This window comes from Pan paniscus, chromosome 15, assembly GCF_029289425.2.
Source record: "Pan paniscus chromosome 15, NHGRI_mPanPan1-v2.0_pri, whole genome shotgun sequence".
Taxonomy (NCBI): domain Eukaryota; kingdom Metazoa; phylum Chordata; class Mammalia; order Primates; family Hominidae; genus Pan; species Pan paniscus.
In genome coordinates, this window is record NC_073264.2 from 59586828 (window position 1) to 59606265 (window position 19438).

General features: G+C 36.6%; 1 protein-coding gene across 13 annotated transcripts in view; it reads left to right on the plus strand.

The window, feature by feature from the left end:
• Positions 1 to 19438, plus strand: part of KIAA0586 (KIAA0586 ortholog) — a 119292-nt gene that overhangs the window by 37481 nt on the left and 62373 nt on the right. For all 13 annotated transcript variants that reach the window (XM_014347567.4, XM_008957006.5, XM_008957007.5 and 10 more), the window contains exons 15-21: positions 688 to 882; positions 2583 to 2770; positions 5476 to 5586; positions 7064 to 7144; positions 9467 to 9657; positions 11983 to 12101; positions 17404 to 17603. In XM_014347567.4, coding sequence (XP_014203053.2) covers positions 688 to 882; positions 2583 to 2770; positions 5476 to 5586; positions 7064 to 7144; positions 9467 to 9657; positions 11983 to 12101; positions 17404 to 17603 — 1085 coding nt within the window. The remainder of the gene's footprint in view (positions 1 to 687; positions 883 to 2582; positions 2771 to 5475; positions 5587 to 7063; positions 7145 to 9466; positions 9658 to 11982; positions 12102 to 17403; positions 17604 to 19438) is intronic.

Consider the following 19438-nt stretch of genomic DNA (forward strand, 5'->3'; position numbering starts at 1 on the left):
TTGATCCTGGGTAATTGAGACAGGGAAAGAGAAACCACAGATAAGGAGAGACTACTGTATAATGATATTAATTAGTAAGGTTTAAGTAAGTATAGAATTTGATTGTCTGTACATAATTTAAAAAGATAAAGCTGGTTATTCAGAATTATGTTGTGTGTAAAGGTGTAATGAGAAAATGAAAATCATCAATTCCAAAAATGATCATTAACTTTTTCGTACCTATGGAAAAAAATTTAAAGAATTCAAACATTGTTGGAATATTCTTCAGAATCTTTATTTAACATTTTTTTCTGGTTATTATATCTATTTTGTCACAGTAGCTGTACAAGTTGTATGTCTATTCAGGGGCTGGCAACTGTGGCCTACACGTGAGCTGCCTGTTTTTATAAAGTTTCATTTGCCTCTAACTGTGTTCATTCATGTATATATTGTCCATGGCTTCTTTCATGATACAACAGCAGAACTGAGTCATTACAGCTGAGATCATGTGGCCTGCCAGACAAATATTTACTGTCTGACCATTTAAGAAGTTTGCTACCTCTGGTCTATATATTACTTCTGTTTTGATGCCTTGTAACCTTATATAGAATTAAGATTTTTCTGTGAAGAGCTGTTGTATTTCTAGATGTCTCGATAGTAGATATTCTAACAATATTTTAAAATATCTGCCATTGGTGATTATTATAGGCACTAAGGTAAAGTCAATAAGAACACAGACTGACTTCTATGCAACAAAACCTATGAAGATGGATTCTAAAATGAAACATTCTGTTCCTGTGTTACCTCATGGCGATCAGCAATATTTGTTCAGCCCAAGTAGAGAAATGCCTACTTTTTCAGGTACATTGGAAGGTCATCTGATTCCTATGGCAATTCTTTTAGGTAAGAATCAACAAAATATGTGGGATGGATTTTATTTTATTTATTTATTTGTTTGTTTGTGTGTTTATTAGAGACGGGGTTTCACTGTGTGGCTCAGAGTGGTCTGGAACTCCTGGACTCAAGCAGTCCACCCACCTCAACCTCTCAAAGTGCTGGGATTACAGGCGTGAACCACCGTGCCCAGCCATTGAATTTTAAATTCTTATCAGCAGTAGCAGAACTTACAAAATGGTACTAACATGATAGTCATCTACCTTTTCCTGTAAATGTTATTTGTTTTTGTGGGGAAGGCCTCACAATGTATTTTATGCTGTGTAATAGCAATCTCTGAAATGATGGGTTCCTGCTGTAGTTTCACCAATAGGAAAAATTCTTTTAGTATGTTATATTATTGTAGATGAAATGAAATTTTAAACAATGTTTTGGCTGGGCACAGTGGCTCATGCCTTTAATCACAGTACTTTGGGAAGCCGAGATGGGAGGATTGCTTGAGACCAAGAGTTTGAGACCAGCCTGGGCAACATAGCAAGACCTTGTCTCAAAAAAAAAAATTAGCTGGGCTTGATGGCTAACACCTGTAGTCCTAGCTACTCTGGAGGCTGAAGCAGGAGAATCCCTTCAGTCCAGGAGTTTGAGGCTGCAGTGAGCAATGATTATGCCACTGTACTCCAGCCTGGACAACAGAGCAAGACCCTGTCTCTTAAAAAAGAAAGTTTAAATATGTCATGGACATTCATAATAATTCAATAAGTTTGATTATCTTGTTAATATCATTATGTCTTTGGGGAAGTATTAAGGTACTTTTTTTTGTACTTTTGAACTAGGCTATCATAAGTGAAAGCTGTGTGGGTGTGTAATCTAAGCCAATAGTTGTTTATTTACTTATTTGCCTTCTCTCTGAGTCTTCATGTTAAAAATTGAACAGATCATTTTTGTCCTCACACCAGCTGTTCAAGTCTAGTTAGCTCTTTTTTCCCTTTAGTGTCATTGCTGTTCTTTTGTTTTGATTAACAATTTAAGTATGAATATTTTTTAATGTAAGAGACTTTTTTATTTTTGATATTATGAGTTAATTTCATGTCAAATAATAGCTCTCTGTTTAAACATATCTCCTAGTAATAAAATAGCTCACACTTTTAAAGTCCTTACTGTGTGCCCGGTAGAGTTCTGAGCACTTTACATATATTCTCTCATTTAATCCACCTTATAAAGCACATGGTAATATACAAATTGTATAGCTAAGAAAACTGAAGCACAAAAGGGTTACATAATTTGTCAAAGGCTACACAGCTAGAATGGTGCCAGGATTCAAACCCAGGCAGAGGCAGTCTGGCTTTATAGTCTGTGTTTTCAACAAGTACACTGTACTACCCCTCTTTGATATGTAGAAAACAAGTGGGACTTTGGAAGTGAAAGTTTATAAACATTTTAAAATGTGGATAGTATTAATAGCTTTCTATTAGCCTTTATTTTGAGGTTTAAATTAGATAGTGATGTGAAGTGTTGAGTACATATAAGTGCTTAATAAAAGTCACTGGGTATGGTGAGCATGTCGACAGTGCTGATGATGGAGGGAGGGGTGATTGTCAGATAGGGCTTTTTTAAATATGAGAATATAGCCATTAAGATCCAGATGGTATATTAGACTTTTCCCTTTTTTCCTGAACTATCTGACTTATTTTTTCTCCTAAACTTCTTAGGACAAACCCAAAGTAATAGTGATACCATGCCACCTGCTGGAGTGATTGTCAGCAAGCCACACCCTGTAACTGTGACTACTTCTATTCCTCCATCATCTCGAAAAGTAGAAACTGGAGTAAAGAAACCTAACATAGCCATTGTAGAAATGAAGTCAGAAAAAAAGGATCCTCCTCAGCTTACTGTGCAGGTATGCCAGGGTGCATGAGTAGAAAATTTTAAGGAAGAAAAAATTTTTTTGCTTAACGTTAGTATGGAAATCCATTATATTGCTTCATAAAAATATTGCTTTTGATCATGGCTCTTTTTTTTTAATTTATTTTTATTTTTTAGACAGAGTTTTGCTCTTGTCGCCCAGTCTGGAGGGCAATGGCGCAATCTCGGCTCACTGCAACCTCTGCCTCTTGGGTTCAAGTGATTCTCCTGCCTCAGCCTCCTGAGTAGCTGGGATTATAGGCGCCCGCCACCATGCCCAGCTAACTTTTTGTATTTTTTTGTAGTAGAGATGGGGTTTCATATGTTGGCCAGGCTTGTCTCGAACTCCTGACCTTAGGTGAATCCACCTGCATTGGCCTCCCAAAGTGCTGGGATTACAGACATGAGCCACTGTGCCCCGACGGCTCCGTTATTTTTAAAACTGTGATATTAATATGTTTCTATCCTGTTTTGCATGATTTAAGCTGCTCTTCTAGGCCAATGACTTATATACAAGTGGCTTGGTGATATTCCAAGGGGAACAATTGAACTGTGTATTATAATTAATTTTAAAAATTTAATATATGTGACTTATATAATTAATACTTCAAACTTTACACTAACATATGTTAGAAGACTTGAATGAATACAAGACTTCAACAGGCTCATGTGGGAAGAAACCCTTTGACATTTCACAAACATCTACCCTTCGGCCTGGGATCCAGCTGTAGAAGCTGAGGTCTTCACTAGGTCTGGACAAAGATGAACATGAGTATTTACATGCGACTTTCTATTGACCAGTCAGGAGGCAACTGTAGGAAAGCGTTCATGAACTGTGGTAAACTTTTTGGCTGATTTACTCCAACTCCTGTATTCGTCTTACCATCCTTGCTTACTTACAAATAATTAGAACACTGCAGTCCTTAGACTGCTCCAAGGTTCCTCTTTTGATTGAGCCAGGACAAATGAGTTTTCTTGGGCAACTTAGTATGCCCTCTGGGAAGAGAGAAGACTTGCCTCATTCTTGGATCCTGATCACTGAGGAGAAGATAATCCTGGAGCTGTCGGATGCCACCACATGAACAGTCAACAGGCTCTTAGTACTGATTTTTGACTGGACACTCCTCCCTGAACAAACGAACTATCCATTTCTTCTGCACAAATTTATACAGAACAGCCTCAACCCACCAGCCTGAGAGATTCCCAGGGACTTAGAAATTGCCCATGTAGCTCCACAAACACTTCGTTCTCATAGATTGACTTCCACTCTGCAGCTAAAATTGATAGTGTGTTTTCACAGCCAAGTTGTTAGGGCTGAGGCAGTCAGTGGATCTCAGGAAGATTCCCAGCCCTGTGCTTGATAGGAGCAAATGCACAATAAAGCCCTGGCTGCAGAATCTTTCAACTTCCAGTCATTCTTGCAGGGCAGAGAACTCCCAACATGAACCCAAGTGTGTTCCTCTCTTATAGCAGTCTTTGGGCATCCTTCTGACAGTGTAGGCCCACTAACCCAGTGGTGCAGCAGCTATGGAGGCTTCGGGAGACCTGGGGACACTTCAGCCTGGACAGCTCCCTGAGCCAAGTACAAACCCGGTCAATGTGTATTGAACGAATGAGCATCACTAGCACAGTCAGTCCATGGAGGAAATTAGAGGATCTAGGTCGGGGGGAAAGAATCCTAAATTAAAAGGCAAACAACACACAGTAAGAACATATGAAACGAAGATGCTAGTAAAGCATTAATTTTTAAATATAAAGATCTCTATAAATTAATAAGAAAACACAGATCCAAGTCTAGAAATGTTCAAAGGACATGAATAAGACTCTACAAAAGAGGAAGTACAGTTTATCAGCAAGGAAACTAAATAAGTTTTGCCAGTAGCCAAGATAATGCAAATTGAAATAACAATAAGATGCATCCATTTAAAAACTATTATTGCTGAAACAATCATATTATCTAATTTTGGTGACGGTTGGGTAAAACTTAGACTTAATTATGTTTTTGATGACGTAAATAGAGGTTGTTAAGATTACATTTCACCAGTACTTCCAAGAATCTTAAGTATCCATGTCCTGTGGCCCAGAAAGTTAATCCAATATCTGGCTATCTAGTATACTGAATTAATTTAGGGTTTAGGAAGAAAACTGTGTGTGTGTGTGTGTGTGTGTGTGTGTGTGTGTGTGTGTGTTTGTGTGTAAGTTTTTTTTGTAGTGATATATATATAATAGTGGAAAAATTGGAAATTTCCTAAATTTTTCCAATTGAAACATAATTAAATAATTAAGACATGTTTGTTGAAATGTTATATAGTCATTTAAAAATATAATTATGAAGTCTATACAAAAGCATGATAAGTGTTTATGGTTCTTGTAATCACAATGAAAAATCAAGAATGAAAACTATTTTAAATTTTAGTTATGTATAAGTAGATAGTAAAAGACAAAGGGAATAGTGAAAATGAAGTCATCTTAAGATAGAATTTTGTGTGTTTTCCTCTTTATTTTTCATATTTTATAAAATATGCTTTCATAATTAAAAAATTTTGTTATCCATTGGCTTCACAATAAAAACTTAAAGGGCATGCTTTGTTTTTATGTATATGTGTATACACACACACATACACATGTATATACACATACTCATAAAAATATTTGAGTAAAAATGATAAACAGAAAGCTGAATGTTGTATTCTGTTTTAGGTATTACCCAGTGTAGATATTGACAGCATTTCAAATAGTAGTGCTGATGTCCTTTCACCTCTGTCTAGCCCCAAAGAAGCATCTCTTCCTCCTGTGCAAACTTGGATAAAGGTATATTTCAGAATTTTATCATATTATTTTGAGTAATGTCTGACTGTAGATTTTAACTAATGTTACTCCATTTAAAGCCTTTTATCATAATGATAACTTATAATAATTTACATTTTGAAGAAAAGATTGAAAACAATTTTTTTTTTTTCAGTCAGAGTCTTGCTCTGTCGCCCAGGCTAGAGTGCAGTGGTGTGATCTCAGCTCACTGCAACCTCCGCCTCTCGGGTTCAACCAATTCTCCTGCCTCAGCCTCCTGAGTAGCTGGGATTACAGGTGCCTGCCACCACGCCCGGCTAATTTTTGTATTTTTAGTAGAGATGGGGCTTCACCATGCTGGCCGGGCTGATCTTGAACTCCTGACTCCAAGTGATTCCTCTACCTCGGCCTCCCAAGTTCGAGAATTACAGGCGTGAGCCACCACACCAGCCCAAAACAAATTTTGAATTGTTTATGAACTTGAAAGTTTGTTTCAGATCCTTACATTTATAACTATTTGGAAAGTGATAATCTTTAGTGTAACTTTTTGGTAATTTAAGTTGTGAAACTCTCATGTGAAGAAAGAATTTCTGTCACTTTGGTGATGAATCTTTGATTTACATGGGAATTATAGATATCCTAAATGAATTTTATAGTGACAGTTGGGAGTTTATATTTTGGAATGTTACCTTGTTATCCCACTGTTGACATGATACAAAAATATGCATTTCTTCCTGGCATTTATTTACTTTTGAATAATGAAGTTATGGCTTTACTACACAGCAAAATAGCACTGTAACTTACCCCAGGTTTTGTTTATTGTAAGCAAATTTGGCCAAGGGTACAGTTTTAAAAGGAGAGAGAATACCAGCAATCTTTCATGATCACAAGTAATGAAATAGAACTGTCCGTAAGTGACATTTGTGCTTAATTGAATTTTTTCATCAGTAATTTTTTTTAACCTTCTGTTTATTGAAACTTCTGTGATAACAAGCAATAAATTTTTGGACTGTTTATCATTCTGCTGTCAGTAAGAGGCTATTGCATGACTACATTTTATATAATGAGGCCTAATGATTAGATTTGTAAAATGACTATTTTGTTTTTTTTCCTGAATTATTTGATTCTGTATCCATCTTCGTGTGAGGTCATATATGTTTATACTTAGAGATCTACACATGTAAACACTTTCCTTTATCTTAATTCTGGAAGAGAAGTCTCAATTATATCAACCTGTTGATCAATTAAGTGATATTGCTGATGGAGTCCTTTACAGAAAAACAGCTGATTAATTTTTTAAAGCTATTGAAATGTTGACCTAATGGCTTGGGGACTAGCTTGGATTTCATTTACTAATTAAATCAATTCTGAATAGGGTATTAAAATGATTAAAAAGGACCATGTAATTATAAGCTTATACTATAGGTGGAAATATGATAAATTACTTATAAATTTTAAAAGTGTTAAGCACAACAAAAACTTTCTGAAAATGTTTTCTTAGACTCCAGAAATTATGAAGGTAGATGAAGAAGAGGTGAAGTTTCCAGGAACTAACTTTGATGAAATAATCGATGTCATACAGGTAACAAAGCTTAGAAACCATGAGAAATTATTTTTCTACCGGTATTTTTCCAGGTTGTTGACTGTCTTTGGCCTATCAATATTATGTTACAGTGCTTTGAGATACTTTCTTTTACTTTTGAGTTAAATATACTTTTATTTTAAAAATTATAAAGTTGTTATTCTAGAATGTCTTTAATCTATATCACCTATCTGCCTTCATGAAGCTTCATGATTATCTGCCGTTTCCCACCTAGATTTTGTCTATCTGTTTCCTGCTTTCTTCTTTCTTTCCACTTCCTTTGGCTTCTTTTCCTCCAATTTGTCTTTTTTTCATTCTATTAATTTTGGTTTTTGGATTCGTGGTGAGGTGACTAGTTAATTGATATTGAGAAAAAAGTTGTGAGAAATCTATAATCCAAAGGAATATCCCATATGGAAGGAAGAGTTATAGAAATGATAGAAATAATGAAATAGAGGGAAAAATAGGTGGAAGTAAATTATAAAGAATGGGACAAAAGATCATAGAACATTGAAACTACTTGACCATTATGTCAGTAGACTTTAAAGAACACATTTGATCATGTTTCTTTGACTTTTAGAGCTAAGATCAGTTTTGTTAATCATAAAATGAAATCCAATTTTAGAATATGCATATTAATGTTATTGGCTCACAGATATGTATTTTCTCATGTGAGTGCCACATGAGAATTTTGAAGGCAGGGACCTTATTTATTTTTATATTCCTAATGCCTAGCAAAGGTACTTGGTAATTGTTTATGCAATATACAAGTGAAAGAAATGGTTATAGAAGTAGCAGAGAATTTAGCATTCAAAGACAAGTGTTCCTGTATTAGCTCTGCCATTTATAAGCTGTGGACTTCATTTTTCAATGGAATAATATTACTGAGTTGTACTATTTAGAGAGACCCAAAGTGTTTTTGATTGAATTATTTATAGATAAAATGATATGATATCTGTGATTTGCTTCAAAATGATATGTGAAGGGGAAAGTGGCTAGATGAGACAAGATTGACCATAAGTTGATAATTGTTAAAGCTGGGGAGCGGATAAATGCAATTCATGTTATTTATGTAACAGATACAGTACATGGACACTATTTGTTTACTTTTAAACACATATGATTTTTTTGTAATAAAAATTTTAACAATTCCAGAAATAACTCTATTGGTTATGATGTGGTAATGCAAATAATCTGTAAGATGACTGACCTTATTGCATATTTAAATGTAAATTATAAGTTGTATAAGAGCAAAAAGTGATTTTGGAAGTGTATTAGTCTATTTTGCATTGTTATAAAGGAATTACTGGGTAATTTATAAAGAAAAGAGATTTAAGGCCAGGTGCAGTGGCTCATGCCTGTAATCCCAGCACTTTGGGAGGCTGAGGCAGGTGGATTACCTGAGGTCAGGAGTTCAGGACCAGCCTGGCCAAGATGGTGAAACCCCATCTCTACCAAAAATACAAAAATTAGCCGGGCATAGTGGTGGGCGCCTGTAATGCCAGCATCTCGGGAGGCTGAGACAGGAGAATTGCTTGAACCCAGGAGGTGGAGGTTGCAGTGAGCTGAGATCGCACCATTGGACTCCAGCCTGGGTGACAAGAGTGAAACTCTGTCTTAAAGAAAAAAAAAAAAGTAAAGAGATTTAATTGGCTCATGGCTCTGCAGGCTGTACAAGAAGCATGGTGCCAGCAACTACTTCTGGTCAGGACCTCAGGAAGTTTTACTCAGATAGAAGGCTGTGAGGGTCCAGATGTGTCACAAAGCAAGGGAGGGAGCAAGAGAGAGAGGAGGATGTGCCAGTCTCCTTTAAACAATCAGCTCTCATATGAACTAACTTATTACCATGGGGAGGACACCAAGCCATTCATGAGGGATCTGCCCCCAAGACCCAAGCACCGCCCACCAGGCCCCATCTCCAACACTGGGGATCACACTTCAACATGAGATTTGGAGGGGACAAATATCCAAACCATATCAGGAAGCATCAATTTTTTAATGATAATTATTAAGTTCATACATTTCTAGAGAGAAATAATAGTGTTTTATGTAGGAATAATTATGTTTTCTAGTTTATTTTGTGATTGCATAAAATGAATATTGGGTTCTAAAAAGACAAACTGATTGTGTAATTAAGAGTTCCTCAATATGATATGTCTGACTAATGTGTATATTATAATTAATGTGATACCACCTAATTAGAAATGCTGTTGGTTAATTTAGAAGGGTTTCTTAATTCACCTAGTTCCTTGCCTATAGGTGGTACTCAGTAAATGTTGAACAAATACATGAATATAATAGTTTTGTTTTTGTTACTACCAGGAAGAAGAAAAATGTGATGAAATTCCAGACTCTGAACCAATTCTGGAGTTTAACAGAAGTGTTAAAGCTGATTCTACAAAATATAATGGTCCTCCATTTCCGCCAGTTGCTTCTACTTTTCAGCCCACTGCTGATATTCTGGATAAAGTAATTGAGAGAAAAGAAACACTGGAAAATAGCTTAATTCAATGGTAAGTTTATAATGTTTTTGGTATGAATAGAACCATAGTAGAAAATATAAATGGAAAGTATTAAATTGTGGCTGAAAATATTCCTTGTCTTCTTTTGTTTATTAAACTTTCTTTGCTTTAGTCACTGGAAAGTGTTTGATATAATGCTGAGGGCTTAACTATTGTTGGAGGTTATTGTTTTTGTCCTTGAATATTTGTACTCAATCTGTCTACTCTGGCAAAGCAGACTATTAGGAAGCCTTAAAAATGTACATGTTCTTTAATCCAGTGATTCATTTCCAGAAACTTATCCTAAAGAAGTAATTATGGTTTGCTGCTAGGCCAGGGCCACGAACCAGTACCGGTCTGTGGCCTGTTAGGAACCAGGGAACTAAGCTGCACAACAGGAGGTGAGCAGCGGGTGAGTGAGCATTACTGCCTGAGCTCCACCTCCTGTCAGATCAGCTGTGGCATTAGATTTCATAGAAGCACAAACCCTATTGTAAACTGTGCATGTGAGGGATCTAGGTTGCACACTCCCTATGAGAATCTAATGCCTGATGATCTGAGGTGAAACAGTTTCCTCCCGAATCTATCCCCCCACCCCCTACCCCACCACCCCTGCCCTGGTCTGTAGAAAAATTGTCTACCACAAAACCAATCCCTGATGCCAAAAAGGTTGGGACTGCTATACTAGGCCATATAATACCTAGCACTACAAAGAGGGCACTATTCTAGGTTTGTTACATACTGATAACAACAAGCTGTAATATGTTATTATTGTTACATATTACAATAACAATTGTAACTTGTTACATATGAATATGAAATGAATGCTATTATTTGTATTTTTACTTGTAAGAAACCTTAAGGAAGTTTTGGAATAAGTGAAATGGCTGAATATTAATATAGTCATGAAAATTAGGTTTAGAAGAAATTTAATGATATAAAAAGATATTAATAATGTACTGGCATATAAACAAAGCAGGATACTAACAATGTAACCCCAGTTTACAAGATCTTACTCAAAAGTAAGTAGGCAGCTAGCACAGTGGCTCACGCCTGTAATCCCAGCACTTTGAGAGGCCAAGGTGAGTGGATCACCTGAGGTCAGGAGTTCGAGACCAGCCTGACCAACATGATGAAACCCCGTCACTACTGAAAAAAAAAATACAAAAATTAGGTGCGATGGTGCACACCTGTGGTCCCAGCCACTCGGGAGACTGAGACAGGAGAATCGCTTGAACCTGGGAGGTGGATGTTGCAGTGAGCTGAGACTGTGCCACTGCACTCCAGACTGGGCGAAAGAGTGAGATTCTGTCTCAAAACAAAACAAAACAAAAAACTGTGCATAAAACAAAGTTTGAAAAAGCATATATACCAAATTAACTGTGTTTATTGCTGAACCTAGGATTATAGGTGAGCTTTATCAATTTTTTAAACTCTTACATTTTTTTCTAAATTTTCTACAATGAACACCTATTATATAATAATTTTTAAGAAGTCTATTAACTGCACTAAAGAAATGTTCTAGAAGTCTCCTGTTCCCCTTTCCCTTCCTGAAGATGACTTTGGAAATAAATTTTTTCTTTACATTTTAAGAGGAAAACTACCTATAATACAGCCTATATGTGTATTACCTTGAAGAAAGGGCAGCTGGACATCTTTTCTAGCTCTGATCTTATATGGTTTTTATGTGTGCACTCAGAGTGGAAATCAAACAGTTTAGGTACATGATATGCCAGATAGTCATTGGCCAAAGTCTTATTTTGAGTTTAGGAGTTCTTTTAAGCTTTTCATTAGACTAATCTGAAAGACTTTAATTTGATTTCATAAACTATCTCCCACAAGGAGATTCTGTTTAGTGTGTTTTATCTTCTTCAGAGGGACTTTTTTTTTTTTTTTTTTTGAGACAGGGTCTCACTCTATTGCCCAGGCTGTAGTGCAGTGGTGTGATCACAGCTCACTGCAGCCTCAACCTCCTGGGCTCAAGCCATCCTCCCACCTCAGACTCTTGAGTAGCTGGGACTACAAGCACGTACCACCTAATTTTTGTATTTTTTGTAGAGACAGTGTTTTGCCCTGTTTGCCAGAATGGTCTTGAACTCCTGAGCTCAAGCAGTCTGCCCAACGTGGCCTCCCAAAGTGTTGAGATTACAGATGTACCATGATGCCCAGCCCATTTTATTTTTTTTCTTCTAGATTTAACTTTCAGAATGACTGCTTTCATACCAGCATGTTTGTGGCATTGGTAAAGGTTATTTTTAGGGGTGGTATGTCTAACATTTTTTACATTTCAATCAAATTGAGGAATCTTAACTTTTATCTGCCCCACCATCCTCTCAGGGTAGAGCAAGAAATAATGTCAAGAATTATCTCTGGGCTCTTTCCAGTCCAGCAACAGATTGCACCTAATATCAGTGTTTCAGTCAGTGAGACAAGTGAACCACTGACTTCTGACTTTGGTAAGTGAAATGGAATTTTTTTTTGTTTTTATTAAAAGACAAAAGCTTTAGTTCATCGTGGATTTATATATTCCAGAGGTCAAGTAAATTCTCCAGTAACAAAAGGTAAGCTCTTCTAACCTTACTTCCTAGTACTTCTTTGGTGATGGTTAGTTCTCTCTCACCCTCTTATTTCATATTGCGGCTTTCAGATTATTAAACCACTCTTCATACCTCCCACCCCAAATCTCTTTGTTATCCCCATAGTACTTTGTACATATTTTTCTTATAGTAATTATCAGATTATATTAAGGTTGGTTTCCATATCTATCTCACTCTTTATACTATAAATTACTCAGGATTTAAGGATGTTTCTCCTTTTGTGCCTAGTCCTTGCCTGATACCCAACAAGAGTTTAAGTATTCATTGAATGGTTAAAATGAGCCTCTTTCTTTATGGAGCCTATGCCATTCTTTTCTCCATTTTTTTCTTTTCTTCCTTTCTTTATGGAGCCTATGCCCTTCTCTTCTCCATTTTTTTCTTTTCTTCCTCTTCTTTTTCTCCTTCCCCCTTTTCCTTTTCTACTCCCGCTTCTCTTCCCCATTTTTTTTTCTTCCTCTTCTTTTTCTCTTTTCCCCTTTCGCTCTTCTCCCCATTCTCTTCCCCATTTTTTCCTTCTCTTCCTCTTCCTCCTGTTTTTCTTCCTTTCCACCTCCTCCTTGTTTTTTTGAGGTAAGTTTACTTGCCATAAAAGTCACCACTTCTAAGTGTACAGTTTGACAAGTTTTTTTGTTTGTTTGTTTGTTTGTTTGTTTGTTTTAATTAGAGCCAGGGTCTCCCTCTGTCATCTAGGCTAGAGGCTGGACTGCAGCGACATGATCATAACTCACTGTAACCTCTAACTCCCGGGCTCAAGCAGCTCTCCTGCCTCAGCCTCCCAAGTAGTTAGGACCATAGGTGTGCACCACCATGCCCAGCTAAAAATCATTTTGGGTCCAGGCACACAGTGGCTCACGCTTGTAATCGCAGCACTTTGGGAGGCCAAGGAGGGCAGATCACCTGAGGTGAGGAGTTTGAGATCATCCTGGCCAACATAGTGAAACCCCGTCTCTATGAAAAATATAAAAATTAGCTGGGTATGGTGACACACACTTGTAATTCCAGCTACTCCGGAGGCTGAGACAGGAGAATTGCTTGAACCCAGGAGGCGGAGGTTGCAGTGAGCCAAGATCACGTCACTGCACTCCAGCCTGGGCAATAGAGCGAGACTCTGTTTCAATCAATCAATCAATCAATCAGTCAATCAATTTTGTAGAGATGGGGTCTTGCTATATTGCCCAGGCTAATCTCAAACTCCTGGCCTCAAGTGATCCTCCTCCCTCAGCCTCCCAAAGCACTGGGATTACAGGAGTGAGTCACCGCACCTGGCCCAGTTTGGCAAGTTCACACAGCTATATATTAGCCACATAATCATGAGACAGAAAAACATTTCTGTCTTCTCCAAAAGCTTCCTTATGCCATTTTGCAGTCAATTCCTAAACCTCACTCATGCCCACTGGCCCCTAACAACACTGATCTGCTTTCTATTACTGTATTTTTACCTTTTCTAGAATTTCATACATATGTAATCATGCAATATGTAGCCCGTTGTTGGCTGGCTTCTTTTATTAGCATAATATTTTGACAATCATGCTATTGCATGTAGTAATAGTATAATGTATAGATATACCATAATTTGTCAATCCATTTACCAGTTGATGGACATTCATAGTCTTTCAGTTTTTGGCTATTATGAATAAAGCTGCTATGAACATTTGTAAGCAAATCTTTGTGTAGAAACCTTTTAATTTTGGTTGGTCATATGATAAGTAAATGTTTAACTTTATAAGAAACTGCTAAACATTTCCAAAAGTGGGTGTACTATTTTGCATTCCACCCAGCAGTGTATGTGACTTTAGTTGCTCCACATCCTCCCCAACACTTGGTGTTGTCAGTGTTTATAATTCTAGCCATTTCTGAACATATGTGGAGGTATTTCCCTAACTATACTAATACCTGAGTAGTATAATTATTAATGATGTACAACTTTTTAATGTGTTTATTTGCCATCTGTATATTTACTTTGGTGAAATCTTTTTAAATCATTTGACCATTTTTAAGTTCGAGTCGTGTCTTCATATTACTGAGTATGAAGTTTTTTATCTATTCTGGATATAAGTGCTTTATTGGATATATGTTTTGTAAATATTTTCTTCTACTTTGTGTTTTGCCTTTTTGTTTTCTCAGCATTATTTTTTGAAGACAAAAAGATTGATTTTGAAGAAGTCTAATTTATCAGGTTTTTTCTAGTAGTTTGTAGGGATTTTTGCATGCTGCTTTTAAAAAAATCTTTGCTAACCCAAGATCATTAAAATAGTTTCCTATGTTTTCTTCTAGAAGATGTATGGTTTTAGATGACACATTTAGGTCTATAGTATATTTTGAGTTAAGTTTTATGGTGTGAAGTAAGGATCAAGTTCTTTTTTGTTTGGGGTTTTTTGGCATATGGGTATCCAGCTGTTCTAATACCATTTGTTGAAAAGATTATCATTATTCCATTGAACTACCTTAACATCTTGGTTGAAAATCAATTGGTTATATATGTGTGCATCTTGTTTTTGGACTTTGTATCCTGTCCCATTCACCTGTAAGTTATACTAATACCATACTTCTTGATTACTGTAATTTAATAGTAAGACTTGAAATTAGATAGTGAAAGTTTTTCTAACTTTGTTCTTTTTTTTCTTTTTTATTCCTGTTTATCATTATCTCTACTTTTTTTCTTCTTTCCAGCCTCAGGATAAGCTATTCTTTCTCCCTCATAGACTATCCTTTAACAGCCCGAATCCTAGACTTCAGAGTCTATATTCACCACTTTAATTTCTCATTACCTACTTCCTCTTTGGTCCTTATGGGTTGGCCTTCTTTTGCCCTCCCCCTCAAGAAACTCCTTTCTCACAGCATTTGCTTGTCAAAAATGCTTCCCTTTTTCAAATCCTTGTTTTACTGTATGGCTCAAGCATAGGCACTATTGACCATCTCTGATTCTTAAACTCTTCTCCTGGTGTTGGCTGCTTAGACTTCATTCTGTTAATTCTTCCTCTTTTTTAAAAAAAAAAAACTTCAAGACCTTCATTTTCTCATTTTATTTTCTGCTACTTGAATAAAATTATTTCCCTAATTCCCATGCTTTGTCCTCTTTTCTGTTTTTTTCCAGTTTCCTCCTGACATTAGTTATCCTGTGTCAGTTGATGAACCCTAAGCCATGTATTTGGGCCGACAACTTGCAGTTCTGCTGGTTGATGAATATTGTGCTTGATGCTCCCCTGGCATCTCATCTTTAGTATGTCTAAAATGCTTCTCATTTTTGAGATCACAGTTCTCCCAGCACCCAATCTCTAAAGCCTTGGAGTTATTATTTGTTCTATTTTCTTTGCTTTGCTCTTCTTCATTCCCCACTCAGCCATACCCTATATCCCAGCTTCATAGAGTTTATTGTTGCATTTGGCTAATTTGTCCTATTTAGCATAGCTCACATGCCTCCTTCTGTTGTTACTATCCCAGTTTTCTCTCATCATCTCATCTTTGAAGGGAGGACAAAAATGAACAACAAATTTATGAGAAAATTTTTTTCTTGGTGAAAATCTGACAATTTACAAATTGGGTATTTAGATCCTATTTTCTTCCCTGTAAAAGATTTGTGTTTGCTTTTGTTTTGCCAGTGTCTGGGTGGGGATTTGGGACCTTATAAAAACGATGTTCTGATTTTGGGCCATGCTCAAAGAATGAATTATGGAAACTAAAAAGGAGATGTATCAACATATATTGTTGAATATGAATGTGGGATTGGGATAGTCTCTGCTATGGTAACTCAAGAGCAAATTGCTGTTACTTACCCCATCAACAAGTGATCCCACTAGACTTCTACCCACTTTTTAGGGAATTCTGGATATTGTTACTATAGTTGTGTTACTTAAGCAGTACTCTTTGGTGAGGTCACATCTCCATCAGGTTGTACAAATGAGTATCCACTTATTTTCCACATGGAGCTTTATAAATATCACTACTTTAAGTCAAGTAAAGTCTCTCCAGGAGATTTTACTTAATTTGATGTACATTCATGTAAGTGAGAAGTACAACCCATTCAGATATTAATATACCTATGGGACATCTGATAACAAGCACCTCAACTGCAGTAGATGTTAATAACTGATGTATCTGAAACTAGAAGGAAGGGAGGTTTGCCTTTATATTTAGTGCATTCTTTTGTTGTAGTCAAGATCTATCACAGAGTTTCCTGTTGTTATACTCTTGGAAATGTGAGTTGTATTCAGATGAGGGCATTTAATGTGCCCATTTTTATCACTAAATTCTGTAGTAGTAGAGAAGAGGCCATCTGAGTAAATTTTCATCTCCCTTTTTTTTATTTACAGAGAATATTTGTTATGTAAGTTGTCCTCTTAGTCTTTTTCATAATAAGTAGATATGTTTGTATTTTCATTTTTATTCCTCTTTCCACCCTCCCCCACCCACCCCCATACACGTATATTGGCATCTCTAAACTTTGTTTTGTGTTTTTTTTTTTTTTTTTTTTGACAGAGTCTCACTCTGTTGCCCAGGCTGGAGTGCAGTGGTGCGATCTCAGCTCACTGCAAGCTCCACCTCCCGGGTTCACGCCATCCTCCTGCCTCAGCCTCCCGAGTAGCTGGGACTACAGGCGCTCGCCACCACACCTGGCTAATTTTTATATTTTTAGTAGAGACGGGGTTTCACCATGTTAGCCAGGATGGTCTCAATCTCCTGACCTCATGATCCACCAGCCTTGGCCTCCCAAAGTGCTGGGATTACAGGCGTGAGCCACCGTGCCCGGCCGGCATCTCTGAACTTTTAAGAATGAAAGTTTGGCCCAGGCGCGGTGGCTGTCGCCCGTAATACCAGCACTTTGGGAGGCTGAGGCAGGTGTATCACCTGATGTCAGGAGTTCAAGACCAGCCTGGCCAACATGGTGAAACCCCATCTCTACTAAAAATACAAAAATTAGCCAGGCATGGTGACGCGTGCCTGTAGTCCCAGCTATTCAGGAGGCTAAGGCAGGAGAATCGCTTGAATCTGGGAGGTGGCAGTTGCAGTGAGCCAAGATCACATCATTGCACTCCAGCCTGGGTGACAGAGTGACACTACGTCTCAAGAAAAAAAATAATAATAATAATGAAAGTTTGAATTGCAAGCATATTTCTTGCCCACTTATTCTGATTTTTTTTTTTTTTTTTTTTTTTACTTTTAGTGGAAGGAACAAGCAGTGGCGCCCTCCAGCTTTTTGTTGATGCTGGTGTTCCTGTGAACTCAAATGTGATTAAACATTTTGTTAACGAAGCTCTTGCTGAGACCATTGCTGTCATGCTGGGTGACAGAGAAGCAAAGAAGCAAGGTCCTGTTGCTACAGGTGTTTCTGGGGATGCTTCAACAAATGAAACATATTTGCCGGTATGGGGAATTTTTGAGACATTTATTGAAGAATAGTAAAATAGATGAATCTTAAGCTGCATACCATAAGATCATGGTTTGTGGTAGAAGTATTATTATCATTTTTAGAGACATGGTCTTTATTTATTGCCCTGGCTGGTCTTGAATTTCTGGGCTTAAGTGATCCTCCTGCCTCAGCCTCCTGAGTAGCTGGGATTACAGGCACCAGCCACCATGCCCAGCTTGTGGTAGAATTTTATTCCTTGTTGCTATGATTAAAGTAACGTTTCCCCCAGCATTTTATTTTAAAAACTTTTAAATCTATAGAATAGTTGAAAGTATGATACAATGAACATCTGTACACCCTTTACCTATACAGTTGTCCATTGGTGTACGTGGAGAATTGGCCAATCCTTGCATACTCGACTCTCACAGTTGGCCCTGTAAAACCAAAGAATATGAAAAGTCAGCCCTCTATATATATGGATTTCTTATCTCATGAATACTGTTCTTGATCCACATTTGGTTGAAAAAACCAAATTTGTATGATTGGCCTCTTGCGGTTCAAACCTATGTTTTTATTTAGTTATTTATTCAAGGGTCATTCATATTTATTGATTGATAATATTTTGGCACATTTATAAAAATCTGTCTTTATATCTGCTATATATTATATATCCTTTAAAAACCATTTGAAAGTTACAGACATCATGACACTTTACCTTAGAAGCATCAGCAGTATCTCCACAGAACAAGTTGCTTTCTTACATAACCAGAATACCATTATCACACCCCCCCAAATTTAACATTGGCATGTTAATAATATAGAATATAGAGACCATATTTAGATTTCCTTAATTGTTTCAAAAGTATCCTTTACAGTTTTTTTTTTAATCAAGATATAGCCAAGGATCATACATTGCTTTGCGTTATTATATGAACTGATATTTTTAATCTTTAAAAGAAAATGCATTTCAGGAACTTTTATTGCTTGTTTAATCAACCTTACTTGTGTTAAAAAGAATTTATAATCTATTATAGCAATATGAAATTATACAAAGCCAAAATTTACTCTGTATTACCAGCTGTTTAAAACTATAGTTACTTCTGATCCTATAGATCACAAGGACATCATTTTATATACATGAAACATTTAAACATCATTTGATGTATAAAGTTATATACTGTATTTTACTTTTGTAGAGATTGTTGTGGTATAATGTGATTAGTGTGCCAAAGATTTGATCTGTAGTTTTGATCTGTGCTTTATTAGCTCATTGGGAATATATGCAGTACAGATGTGGTCAGGGTTATGGTTTTTTCTATGCCAATTACTTTGGTTTGCTTTCTGCCTATATATATTGCATATATTTTCATGAGGGTGATTGGATGAGAAAATGTGGGAAAACCATTGTAAAGAGCTTGGATTTTGGGGTTGGTAAAAGTTGAATTTGAATTCCAAGCTCCACTACTTTAGTTTTATGTCTATAATAAAGATAGAATACTTAGTTTAAATGACCATGGCTTTGCTGAAATCTACTTCCTAAATATGTAGTAGGGCAAGCACTACTCCCAGCCTGCAACTTGTCATTCTTTATCTTCAGAAGTGTCATGGCTTTTCTTGGCCTTTTAATCTCTCACATATATTTTAAAGTTAGTTCTTAAGTTCCATAAAAAATATTGTTGAGATTTCAGTGGGAATTAAACCAATTTTGACTGGTTTCATTTAAGAAGGATTGACATCTTTATGGTACTGTGTTCTCTTTGCCAAAGTTTTGTGGAAGATTAAGTGAGATGATATATGGACAGAGCTTAATCTAGTGCCTAGAACTTGGTAAATAAACACTCAGTTACTA